This window comes from Colossoma macropomum, unplaced genomic scaffold, assembly GCF_904425465.1.
Source record: "Colossoma macropomum unplaced genomic scaffold, Colossoma_macropomum, whole genome shotgun sequence".
Lineage (NCBI taxonomy): Eukaryota > Metazoa > Chordata > Actinopteri > Characiformes > Serrasalmidae > Colossoma > Colossoma macropomum.
Window position 1 is genome coordinate 24,126,413 of NW_023494785.1, and position 13,987 is coordinate 24,140,399.

A 13,987-nucleotide genomic window follows, 5' to 3' on the forward strand; every position below is an offset into this window, starting at 1 on the left:
AATTGATTGTACTTGCTACTGTCATATTCTGTGATATACACTCACTTGCCGCTGTATGAGGTACATCTACATTGTATCTACACACAATGTCCATTTTACCAGGTCCACTTACCACTTGCAATTTGTTGTTCTACAGTTATAGATTAGTTAGCCCCCGTTTAGTTAGCCTGTTCATCAGTGCTCAGAACCCCCTACAGGACCACTTCTGGGCAGGTATAATTTAGGTGGTGGATCATTCTCAGTAATGCAGTCACACTGATGTGGTGGTGGTGGTATGTAAGTGTGTGTGTTCTACACAGAGTGAATCACACACAGCAGTGCTGCTGGAGTTTTTAAACAACACAGTGTCACTGCTGGCCTTTCAATAGTCCACGAACCAAAAATATTCAGCCAACAGCATCCTGTGAGCAGAATCTGACCTCTGATGAGGGACTAGAGGATGACAAACACAAACTATGCAGCAACAGATGAGCTGTCATCTTGAACTTCACTGAGAATGATTCACCCAAATAATACCTGCTCAGTGGTACACCTCTGGGGATCCTGACCATTAATGAATAGGCTATGGAGGGACTCAAAATTTATGCAGAGAAACAGATAGACTACAGTCTGTAACTGTAGAACTACAGTGTGCACCTAAGTGGTAAGTGGACCTAATAAAATGGACAATGAGGATAGATAGGTGTTGTACCTAATAAAGTGGCAAGTGACTGTATAAAATTCAGTTAATTATTCTTTACTAACTAAGTTGTTATCTAAGATATGTTCTCTACTTTCATTAATTGAAGAATCACTATTTACTAATATATTTTGAGCAGTATAATTGTATCTTCTATTGAAGGAAAATGATTTTGTAATGGTAGAAACATTTCGGTTTAACAGATCTTTCTGTTCCTCTCATCCCTTTAGATGGCGAATGCTCAACAGGAACAAATTAAACAGGAGAAAACAATTCTTCAGCAGACATTTATCTCAGAAAAAGAGATGCTGTTGAAGAAAGAAAAACAAATAGAGGATGAGAAAAAGAAGCTGGAAAGCCAGTTTGAAGAAGAAGTCAAAAAATCCAGAGCTCTAAAAGAGGAGCAAGAGCGTCAACAAAAGCAAATGGAAGAGGAGAAGAAGAAACTTAAGGCCGCTATGGATGCTGCTCTTAATAAACAAAAAGCAGCAGAGGAAGAAATGATCAACAAACAAAAAGAGATGCAAGAACTTGAGAATAAAAAGCTTGAACAGGAGAAGTTGCTTGCTGACGAAAACAAGAAACTGCGTGAAAAACTTCAACAGCTTGAAGTAATCCAACAGCAACAGATATCCCACACTCAGGAGATGGAGATTCAGACAAATGGCCAAAGTACTGAAGTGGACAGCAGAAATGGAGACTCTGCCTTATGTTTTGATGGCATTCGTGAGAAGGTTCCAGCAAGCCGACTCTTCGAAGTAGGCCTCTTAAGCAAAACAGATTATGATAAGTTAAACAAAGGCAAGATCACAGTACATGAGCTCAGCCAGACAGAAAAGCTTAAAGCCATCCTTAAGGGCAAGAACAGTATTGGTGGCCTGGTTGTTGAACCAAACCAAAAAATGTCAATCTATCAAGCAATCAAAGCGAAGAGAATTGCTCCTGGTACTGGTTTAGTATTATTAGAGGCACAGGCAGCTTCTGGATATATAATTGACCCTGTTAAAAACAAGAAACTCTCTGTTAATGAGGCAGTGAAGGAGGGTCTCATTGGACCTGAACTTCATAACAAAATGCTGTCTGCTGAGAGAGCTGTTACTGGTTACAAGGATCCCTACACAGAGGCAAAGATTTCCCTCTTTGAAGCTATGAAGAAAGGTCTTATCGTGGAAGACCATGCCATCAGACTTCTTGAGGCTCAGATTGCTACTGGTGGAATCATTGACCCCATCAATAGTCACCGTGTACCAACTGAACTAGCCTATAAGCAGGGTCAGTTTGATGCAGAAATGAACAAAATTCTTCAGGATCCCTCTGATGACACAAAAGGATTCTTTGATCCAAACACTCAAGAAAATCTCACATACTTGCAGTTAATGGACAGGTGTATTACAGATCCAGAAACAGGATTAGTCCTCCTGCCTCTTACAGAGAAGGCTGCTCTTAATGCCAAAACATTTACAGATGAGGAAACTAGGGATATCTTCAATAAGACAACTGTGTCAGTGCCATTTGGTCGATTCAAAGGAAAGACTGTTACTATCTGGGAGATAATTAATTCTGAGTACTTCACAGAGGACCAGAGAAAGGATCTTATTCGCCAGTACAAAACAGGCAAGATTACAGTAGAAAAGATCATCAAGATTATAATCACTGTTGCCGAAGAAAAAGAGAAAAGGAATGAGCTTGAATTTGATGGTCTCAGAGCACCTGTTCCTGCTGCAGAGCTACTTGATTCCAAGGTCATTGACAAAGACCTCTATAACAAATTACACAAAGGAAATAAGACTGTCAAAGAGGTGTCTGAAATGGAGACTGTACACAAAGCTCTGAAGGGTTCAAACTGCATTGCAGGAGTTGTCATTGACTCAACCAAAGAGACAATGTCACTCTATCAGGCCATGAAAAAGGATGTGATGAGGCCAGGACCGGCTCTGTCTCTCTTAGAAGCTCAAGCTGCAACTGGATACATCATAGACCCTGTTAAAAACCAGACGTTTACAGTAGATGAAGCTGTCAAAGCAGGTGTTGTTGGACCTGAGCTACATGAAAAACTCTTGTCTGCAGAAAGAGCTGTCACAGGCTACAGAGATCCTTACACTGGGCAAACTGTGTCTTTGTTTGAGGCAATGAAAAAGGAACTGATCAACAAAGACCAAGGAATCAGATTCCTTGATGCACAGCTGGCAACGGGAGGCATCATAGACCCTGTGAAAAGCCACCGCATTCCACATGACGTTGCTTGCAAGCGGGGTTACTTTGATGATGAAACAAATAAGATCTTGAGTAACCCAACAGATGACTTGAAGGGCTTCTATGACCCTAACACACAGGAATTTGTCTCATATCTGCAGCTTCAGAAGAGATGTGCCACTGACAAAAAGACTGGTCTTCAGCTTCTGCCCCTGTCTGAACAAGCAATCAGTGCCAAAGAAGAACAGAAGTACAGTGAGGCACAGACCAAAGAAGCCATGACTCAGGCAACATTAGAGGTTCAAAGTGGACCATTTAAAGGGAGAAAAGTTACCATCTGGGAGATAATCAACTCTGATTATCTGACTGAGGAACAAAGGCTGGATCTGATCAGGCAGTACAGGTCTGGAAAAGTGACAGTTGAGAAGATTATAAAGATTATAATCACAATTGTAGATGACAAAGAGGCCAAGAAACAAGAGCAGTCCAGTTTCAAAGGACTTAGGGCTCCTGTTCCAGCCAAATCCTTGTTTGACTCCAAAATTATCGACAAAGCTACTTTTGATTTGCTTCAGCAAGGTAAGAAGACTCCAAGAGAGGTCAGCAAAAACATCTCTGTTAACAAGTATCTGCAAGGCTCTGAAAGCATTGCTGGTATATACCTTGAACCTACAAAAGAAACAGTTAGCATTTATCAAGCAATGAAAAAGAAACTTTTGAGACAGAACACCGGAATTGCTCTGCTCGAAGCCCAAGCTGCTACAGGTTTCATTGTGGATCCTGTAAAGAATGAGTTTCTCACAGTGGATGATGCTGTTAAAGCAGGACTTGTGGGACCAGAGCTTCATGAGAAACTTCTTACTGCTGAAAAAGCTGTTACTGGCTACAAAGACCCCTTCACAGGCAACAACATCTCTTTGTACCAAGCCATGAAAAAAGAGCTTATACCCAAGGAGCATGCCATGCCTCTTTTGGAGGCACAGATTTCCACAGGTGGAATCATTGATCCAGTTAACAGTCATCGGATTCCCATTGATGTGGCATATCAGCAGGGGTATTTCAGCAAGGAAACTGCCAACAGCATTGCTGAGACCTCTGATATAAACAAGACGTTCTCTGACCCTGATACTGATGAGAATGTTTCATATAAACAGTTGAAAGACAAGTGTATGACAGACCCTGAGACAGGCTTACACCTTATTCGACTCTCAAAACCACAGGCACCAACAGTGGTGGAAAAGACTTACCTATACACTGAAGAGCAAACCCAGAGTGATCTATCCAGTATGCAGATTGACCTCCCAATTGAGGGTCTTGCTCAAGGCTCAATGTCCCTTTGGGATGTCATGAACTCAAATCTGCTACCTGAAGAGGAGAGGACAAAACTACTGGATGAATATCGTTCAGGCAAAATAACTAAAGAACGAATGATAATTATAATCATCGAGATAATGGAGCAGAGAGAAATCATCAGAGGGGAGAACATCAAGTCATGCAACATTGTCAGACGCCGGGTCACTATTGAAGAACTCTATAATGCCCGTATAATTGACCTGGAGACCTACAACCTGCTGAAGCAAGAAAAGAAAACTATACGTGAGATCATGGAGTTACAGAGTGTGAAACAGTACTTGTTTGGCACTGGCAGTGTTGCTGGTGTGTTGTCTGATTCCAGTTCAAAAATCAGTATCTATCAGGCAATGAAGAGAGGGCTAATGAAGCCAGAAGATGCAGTTGGCCTCTTGGAGGCACAGGCAGCCACTGGCTTCATCATTGATCCAATCAGGAATGAGATGCTCACAGTTGATGAAGCAGTTCGCAAGGGAGTGGTTGGGCCCGAAATTCATGACAAACTTCTGTCTGCAGAAAGAGCTGTCACTGGGTATAAGGATCCATATAGTGGCAAAATAATTTCCCTCTTCCAAGCAATGAGAAAGGATCTTGTGCCTGAGGACTATGCTCTAAGGCTGCTTGAGGCTCAAACAGCAACTGGAGGTATCATAGATCCAGAATTCAACTTCCATCTTCCAGCAGATGTTGCTACACAGCGTGGCTACATCAACAAAGAAACCTATGAGAAACTGTCTGATGAAGTTAAAGGATATGTGGATCCCCTCACAGGAGAAACCCTCTCATATGCACAGCTGCTCAAGAGGTGCAAGGTTGATAAAGATGGGCTGTATCTGCTATCTTTAGCAGAAAGAAAACCAATGTTCAAGGGTCTCAGAAAGCAAATCACAATAGAAGAGTTGATCCGTTCACAAATCATTGATGCAAAAACAGTCTCTGAGCTCAATGAGGGTCTGATAACAGTTGAGGAATTGAGTGATAGGCTCAAGAAATATCTTGAGGGCACAAGCTGTATTGCTGGTGTATATGTAGAATCAACTAAAGACCGTCTTTCCATATACCAAGCCATGAAAAAGAACATGATCAGACCAGGAACTGCATTTGAACTGCTGGAAGCTCAAGCAGCCACAGGATACATCATTGATCCCATCAAGAACCTCAAGCTAACAGTGAGTGAAGCTGTGAAGATGGGAATTGTAGGCCCAGAGTTTAAAGACAAACTCATGTCTGCTGAACGGGCTGTCACTGGGTACAGAGATCCTTATACAGGCAAAACTATCTCTCTCTTCCAAGCTATGAAAAAGGGTCTAATCCTAAAAGATCATGGCATTCGTCTTCTTGAAGCTCAGATTGCTACTGGAGGAATCATTGACCCAGAGGAGAGCCACCGCTTGCCTGTGGAAGTAGCCTACAACCGTGGCCTCTTTGATGAGGAGATGAATGAGATCCTCTCTGACCCATCTGATGATACCAAGGGCTTTTTTGACCCCAACACAGAGGAGAATCTTACATATCTGCAGCTAATGGAGAGATGCATTACAGATCCACAGACTAATCTTGTGCTTTTGCTCCTAAAGGAGAAAAAACGGGAGAGAAAGACATCCTCCAAGTCTTCCGTTCGCAAACGGAGAGTTGTCATTGTCGATCCTGAATCAGGCAAAGAAATGTCTGTGTATGAAGCTTATCGCAAAGGGCTCATTGACCACCAAACATATCTTGAACTTGCAGAGCAGGAATGTGAATGGGAAGAAATCACAATGACCTCATCTGATGGAGAAGAGAAGTCCATAATCATTGACAGAAGGTCAGGTCGACAATATGACATTGCTGATGCTCTGGCAAGAGGCCTTATTGATCAGTCTGCTCTTGACCAGTACCGCTCTGGACACCTTGCCATCACAGAATTCGCTGACATGTTATCTGGAAATATGGGTGGCGTGCGCTCCCGTTCATCTTCCTTTGGATCCACTTCCTCCTATTCAATGAGTCCCATACCGTCTATCAAGACTCCTGCAACTGTATGGAATGATCCAACGGAGGAGACTGGTCCTGTGGCTGGAATTCTTGATACAGACACCCTGGAGAAGGTTTCGGTCACTGAAGCCATACACAGAAATTTAGTTGACAACATCACTGGCCAGAGACTGTTGGAGGCACAAGCCTGCACTGGTGGAATCATAGACCCATCAACTGGAGAAAGGTTCTCTGTTCTTGATGCGACAAGTAAGGGTCTTCTTGATAAGATAATGGTTGAAAGAATCAACCTAGCACAGAAAGCCTTCAATGGATTTGAGGATCCTAGAACCAAAGCTAAGATGTCTGCTGCTCAAGCACTTAAGAAAGGCTGGCTGTATTATGAAGCTGGTCAGCGTTTCCTGGAGGTACAATATCTCACTGGTGGACTTATTGAACCAGAGACTGAAGGAAGAATCTCTGTGGAGGAGGCTATCAGGAAAGGCGTTATAGATGCCCGCACAGCTCAAAAGCTAAGGGATGTGAGTGCTTATTCTAAGTACCTTACATGCCCCAAAACAAAACTAAAGATCTCCTATAAGGATGCAATGGATAGAAGCATGGTTGAGGAGGGCACTGGGCTAAGACTGCTAGAAGCCTGTTCCCAGTCTAGTAAAGGTCTTTACAGCCCCTACAATGTCAGTGGTGCTGGGTCTGCTGCTGGCTCAAGATCTGGGTCGAGGACAGGATCTAGATCAGGCTCAAGAAGAGGTAGCTTTGATGCCACTGGCTCTGGGTTCAGCATGAACTTCTCATCGTCCTCATATACGTCCACCAGCTACAGTCGCAGATTTTAGTTCTGGCCCCCTGTGGACTCACATCACAAATTTTCATATCTATCAGTAATACAACCCTGAGGAACCTACAGTTGCATATAATGCATAGGAAAACTCTAGGAATGGACATATTTATTCTGTTTTGCATGCGTTTGCCATAGAAAACCGCATTCCAAAAATTACCACTGTGTTCTTGCTGGGCAGTGGTAACAAGGTCCCATCTTATGTAGTTTGGATGCTGAAATACTATGCATTTTGTGCTTAGCCTTAAAAATCTCAATTTTGATTAATTCAGATTATTTGTATTTAGACATAATTTTGAACTTTTTGTTCCTTTTTGAAAAACAATTGCTGATTTTATAGGGCTGTTTAGGCTAATTACTTTGATTATTTGAAATTTCTAAAATCATAAAGGGCATACTTTTATTAAATGCTACTTAACAGTCTGCATTTCTACTTGTACTTTCAGATTTGTCTCCCCTCTCCTTTACTTTTGCTTTTCAAGTTAATACACCAGGAAATATGCCAAGATAGACATGAAAATGATGTTTACTAGATTAAAAATTATATGGATGTTTGTTGTATGCTTGTGGATGGTTATCAGAACATTGTGTTTAGTGAACAGATGTTGGTCCTCATGAAATATAGGGGTGTGGTGCAAATAATTAATATTGCGGAATGTATAGAGACAAAACATTACATGACATTTAAATGTTAACACTGGAGCAGGAAAGCACACTTGAAGCAACACGATCTATGCCAATATGTTATCTCCCACTATCAAAACTGAACCATTGATAAGGAGGCATTCACCTCATTTATTTAAGCGCACATCTTCTATAAGTTCTTTATAAAACAACCATTTGAAAATCCTCACCACCCCTGGCCACCAAGAAACATCCTCCAGCCTCTCAGTCATTTCACTCAAGTGGTCCTGTTGTATTGTACCAAGAAGATTTCAGATGGCTGGCCCTACCTCCTCTCACATCTGGACAAACCTGAAAGCCATAATGAACATTTATTAAGTGTAAGTTAAATTAGCAATGTTTTTAAACCAAATTGACAATGACTTTTCTGGTTTTTTTTTTTCTTTTTTTCTCTTTAGAGTCATTATTTACATCTCTATATATAATAATCCTGTGAATATTTTTTTTCAATGTGTTGTACTGGAGTGTATTATCTTATTCCATGTTCTGTTCTGCAGAAGGACATGAACCACATGTGTAAGAATCATTAATGACTGTACCTTCTCCTCATCTGTTTATATTTTCAAACAGAAGGTATCCATAACCAGATGTGGAATAATGGAGGCCAGCGTTAGCTTACCTCTAGGCAGTAAAATAAATATCTGCCAACAGCCATCACCTCCAGCTCTTCAGGTAGGCTCTCACTAAATATTCCATTACATATGTAGTTTATTGATATTCATTCTTAAAGGTTTGTACATATTTTTTCATTCTTCATTCTTACAATTTATTTGGGAAATTTTGTTTTTGTTGTCTTTTTGTTGGCTTTTGTTTGCCTCATAGTATTCTTTTTTTTGCTTGTTTTTGTTTTTAGATCCGCAGTGAGCCTTTCGCTCCTTTCTTCCTTTGCTCCCTGCTCATTTGCACAGAGAAAGTAGAGGCTAGGGTTGCCCTGAAGTTTGCCTTGGATATCAACTGACTGTTGTGGACTGAGCGTATACTGGCTTTACCATCCAGATTTGGACTCTGTTCACCCACCAACTTATTTGGATTAAAAAATACCCCTGGGACCCAGATTGGAAACTGAATATACTTAACGACAGACATTCTAACATTCAAGTTTTTATGTTCAACTCTTGTTTAACGTCCAATACCAATTAGTACACTAAGGCCATGTGACACATTTAATATGCATTCCCCTTGTCTTAACTTGCTAAGTGTGCACTACTGAATTCTAAAACAAATTGAGGTCAGCAACACTAATTAACATGGAAAACACTACATTCATGTATGTATTCTTATTATGAGTTTATTATGTGCATTTTTTTGCATCACATCTCTTTCACCATCCATGATATATAATATTTTCCTTATGTTGCTTCTTTGACCAGTGTTTGTTTTTTTTGTGCTTTCCAAAATCCACTCTTATGCTCTTTTTTTCTTAAAAGTACTTGACTTGTGTATATCTTCATATTTTGGTTAGATTTTTTTTCCTATTTTTGGTATCGTGTTCTGTAATATATTTGCTTTGCATGTTTTACTAACTTCATATCAAATGTTTTAAACTTATGAGATGAAAAGCTTTGAAATATTATGCCATGATAAATGTCATCAGTATGTTAAAAATGTTTATGACTAAAAACAAATATATGACATGCAAACTGATTGGTGGCTGAGTGATATTACTGAAGAGATATTATATAATGGTGTGAGAAAATGACTGCTTTTGAGAATAACACCATATTCTAATGTAAATAAATGTGTTATGGAAAGATAATGTATGTATGTATTTCATTTATGCATTTCTGTTTTGTCATCAAGTTTGTTCTTACATAACAAGCAAATGTATATGTGTATATATACACTCACAAAGCACTTTATTAGGAGCACTATATTAATACTGGGTAGGGTTTCCTTTGCTCTTAAAAGAGCCTCAATGCATTTGGCATGGATCCCACAAGATATTGGACATTGCTTTGAGATTCTGGTCCATTTTGACATGATTGCATCATGCAGTTCCTGCTGATTTTTCAGGTGCACTTTCATGCTGCAAATGTCTTGTTCTGCCACACCCCAAAGGTGTTCTATTGGATTTGGATTTGGTGGCTGGGAAGGCCTGACATACACTGAACTCATTGTCTTGTTCATTAAACCAGTTTGAGATGACTTTGCTTCATGACATGGTACATTATTATGCTTGCAGTAGCCATTAGAAGATGGCTAAATTGTGGCAATGAAGGGATGCACATAGTCAAGCTATGATGAATTTGTTGTAATAGGGCCCAAAGTATGCCAAGAAAACATTCACAGCACCATTACACAACCTCCACCAGCCTGACCTGTTAACACAAGGCTGATTGAGACCATGCATTCATGCTGTTGGCACCAAGTTCTGACCCTACTATCTGCATGCCTCAGCAGAAATCGAGATTAATCATACCAGGCTACATTTTTCCAATCTTCAAATGTCCAGTTTTGGTGAGCTGTGCCCACAGCAGCTTCAGCTTTCTGTTCTTGACTGACAAAAGTGGAACTCTGTATGGTCTTCTGCTGTTGTAGCCCATCCGCCTTAAAGTTTAACTTGCTTTGCTGTATGAGATGCTTTTCTGCTCATTACAGTTGTACAGTGTGGTTATCTGAATTACCATAGCTTTTCTATCAGCTCAAACCACTCAGGCCATTTTTTTTTACTGTTCTGGTAAACACTAGAGACCGTTATGCGTGAAAATCCCAGAAGATCAGCAGTTATAGAAATACTCCAACCAGCCCGCCTGGCACCAACAATCATGTCACAGTCAAAATCAATGAGATCACATTTTTTCCCCATTCTGATGGTTGATAGCTGATTTTATGCGTTGCACGACTATCACGAAGTTGGCTAATTAGATAATTGCATGAATGAGTAGGTGTACAGATGTTCCTAATAATGGGCTCGGTGAGTGTATATACACCAATTTTATATATTTGATGTCCTTTGAGCAACTGGCCATTGTTATAGTCCAGTTTCCACCATTTCATTAGTCCATCATTTGCCAAATACATCTTTGCCTCTGCCAGATTAAAGGAAATACAGCTCAGGTGGCTCTACATAGGTCTGACAAGAAAACAGTGAGGAAGACCTAACTATCTCATAGTAATAATGCTAATTAAACAGTAAGAGTAACAGTTTGTTTATAAACTGCAGAAGACAAACAGCTAGTAAAATTAATTTAAACCACTCATGAAATATTAATATCTACACACATGGACAAAATTGTTGGTACCCTTCCGTTAAAGAAAGAAAAACTCGAAAAACTTGAAACGGACAAAAGTAATAATAAATAAAAATGTACTGAAAATCAACCAATTAAAATCAGACATTGCTTTTGAATTGTGGTTCAACAGTCTACCTATTTAAAGGGTGAAAAGTAGTCACTGTGCTGTTTGGTACCATGGTGTGTACCACAGTGAACATGGGCCACAGAAAACTAAGGAGAGAGTTGTCTCAGGAGCTTAGAAAGAAAATTATAGACAAACATGTTAAAGGTAAAGGCTATTAGACCATCTCCAAGCAGCTTGATGTTCCTGTTACTACAGTTGCAAATATTATACAGAAGTTTAAGGTCTACGGGACTGTAGCCAACCTCCCTGGACGTGGCCATAAGAGAAAAATTGATGACAAATGAAAGAGACAGATAATACGAATGGTAACCAAAGAGCCCAGAACAACTTCCAAAGAGATTAGAGGTGAACTCCATGGTCAGGGTACATCAGTGTCAGATCGCACCATCCATCACTGTTTCAGCCAAAGTGGACTTAATGGAAGACGACCGAGGAGGAAACCATTGTTGAAAGCAAATTATAAAAAAGCGAGACTGGAATTTGCCAAAATGCATATTGACAAGCCAAAAAGCTTCTGGGAGAATGTCCTTTGGACAGATGAGACAAAACTGGAGCTTTTAGGCAAGTGACATCAGCTCTATGTTCACAGACGCAAAAATGAAGGATACAAAGAAAAAAACATTGTACCTACTGTGAAACATGGAGGACGGGTCGGTTATGTTTTGGGGCTACTTTGCTGCATCTGGCACAGGGTGTTTTGAATCTGTGCAGGGTACAATGAAATCTCAAGACTATCAAGGCATTCTGGAACGAAATGTGCTGCCCAGTGTCAGAAAGCTTGGTCTTAGTCGCAAATCATGCGTCCTCCAACAGGATAATGACCCAAAACACACAGCTAAAAACATCCAAGAATGACTAAGAGCAAAGCATTGGACTATTCGGAAGTGGCCTTCTATAAGCCCTGATCTAATTCCTATTGAACATCTGTGGAAGGAGCTGAAACATGCAGTCTGGAGAAGGCACCCCTCAAACCTGAGACAGCTTTTGCAGTTTGCTCACGAGGAGTGGGCGAAAATACCTGTCGACAGGTGCAGAAGTCTCATTGAGAGTTACAGAAATCACTTGATTGCAGTGATTGCCTCCAAAGGTTGTGCAACAAAATATTAAGTTAAGGGTACCATCATTTTTGTCCAGGTCAGTTTCATTAGTTTGTTTTTTTTTTAATTATTCTTTTGAACCACAATTCAAAAGCAATGTCTGATTTTCATTAGTTGATTAGTTGACTGATCATCAGTAAATTTTTACCTATAATTACTTTTTTAATTACTATAATTATTTCAGACCATTGGGGGTTTTGCTCTCTTTAACGGAAGGGTACCAACAATTTTGTCCACATGTGTACACAGGACTGGCCTGCAAAGGTTTTACATTTGTGTTAGATGAATCTTTGTACATTATTGGTTGTAGCTCTAGAAGATTCCTTTAACTATATCTATACTGTTTTTTGTATGTCTGTCCATTGAAGCCAGTGAGAGACAGTCCAGAAGTAATGACAATCACAGATGGTCTCCCTTTTTCTGCTCATTCTGCTGACTACTTTGCTGGCCTTCCTGCTGTAACCTTGCCCATGCCACTACTTTCACCTGTCCTCCAAGATGGAAGTTATGCGGTAGGTTCCCTAAAATAGCAGTTCTCAACTGCAGTCTCTGGACACCACTGGCCATCACAGTTGTCCTAACGGACCTCAGCACATAAGTCAATTATCAGTAATTAATAATTGTTGATTATTGCCGTTAATGATGGCAATAATCAAGGTGGGTTGGGGCAGGGAATAGTGGAAACTGCACAGGATAGGAGGTACACAGGACTGCCCTAAAGAGGCAGAAAGCATGTGACATAGACAAAGAGATAGTTGTGTAAACTTTAAGTCAACATGCAATCAAAACTGACCTTTTCTACCTTGTTAATTTATGTACCTGGTCAAATTAAACATGGTTCATCACATCGTTTACAAGACAAATTCTTGTTTTCCAGTAATCTTTCTTTTTTTGCCTATTTGCTCGCTTTGAAAAACGTCTTCTGAGTTTTGATTACAGCACTGTTTACCAGCAGGTGGAGAAAAATAACATTAATAATAATAAAAAAAATAAATAATAATAATAATAATAATAATAATAATGTTTCGTAACATCAATAGTACCATATTTTACAGTATTCTACCATATAGAAGGAAAAGGTGTTATCATTTCCAATTCATATTGACTTTAAAACAAAGAAAATCAATAATGAAATGTAATCAAAATTCTGACATTACAGACATTACAATGTGTATCATGTGTATATGTGTGTATATTTTTTGTGTGTTTCATGTTTCAGGATGAAGTCCCAGTGAGGGGTAAAAGGCAAGGGTAAGGCAAGCTTGCAAACAAATAAATGCTTTTTGTCTCATAATTGAATAGATGCTTTTCCGCTGTTCATACAACACTGTAGAAGAGCTCGGACTACCTAATTCTGTACACATGATCTAATCCACACCCAGAGAGCTATGGTAATTTTTAATGAAACTGAATTGTTTGCAGATCCAAAATGTAGTGTTTAATTAGCATTTTAAATTTGCTTTTTTCATATGTGTACATGAAAAGTATATCCCACATGTTAGTGGGTCAGCAGTTGTGCTTAGATGACTGAATGGTCAACCATCAAGAGCATTTTTGAGGGCTCTCAGATACTCATTGACTCTTCTGCATCTCATTATTTTTATTCTATGATCACTGAACTGAAAGCAAGCAGAGTTTCACTGAATAACAGAAGGTTTGCCTTCTGACTCACATTCTTAGGATGGAGCCAGAGGAGTGGAGTCAGTGGCAGAGTGAGTTCCGAGGGCAGATCCGTGCACTGCGACACTGGCTGAAGAGCATGGAGATGAGGCTGCCTCCTCTGGATCCTGCAGTAAGTCATACCAGTCTGCA

At 40.0% G+C, this 13,987-nt stretch overlaps 1 protein-coding gene across 27 annotated transcripts in view; it reads left to right on the forward strand.

The window, feature by feature from the left end:
• The window catches only part of plecb (plectin b), a 146,952-nt gene extending 137,478 nt beyond the window's left edge, over positions 1-9,474 (forward strand). For all 27 annotated transcript variants that reach the window (XM_036587935.1, XM_036588085.1, XM_036587969.1 and 24 more), the window contains 3 exons: positions 910-8,038; positions 8,289-8,390; positions 8,572-9,474. In XM_036587935.1, coding sequence (XP_036443828.1) covers positions 910-7,032 — 6,123 coding nt within the window. In that variant the 3' untranslated portion in view covers positions 7,033-8,038; positions 8,289-8,390; positions 8,572-9,474. The remainder of the gene's footprint in view (positions 1-909; positions 8,039-8,288; positions 8,391-8,571) is intronic.
• Positions 9,475-13,987: the final 4,513 nt, after the last annotated feature.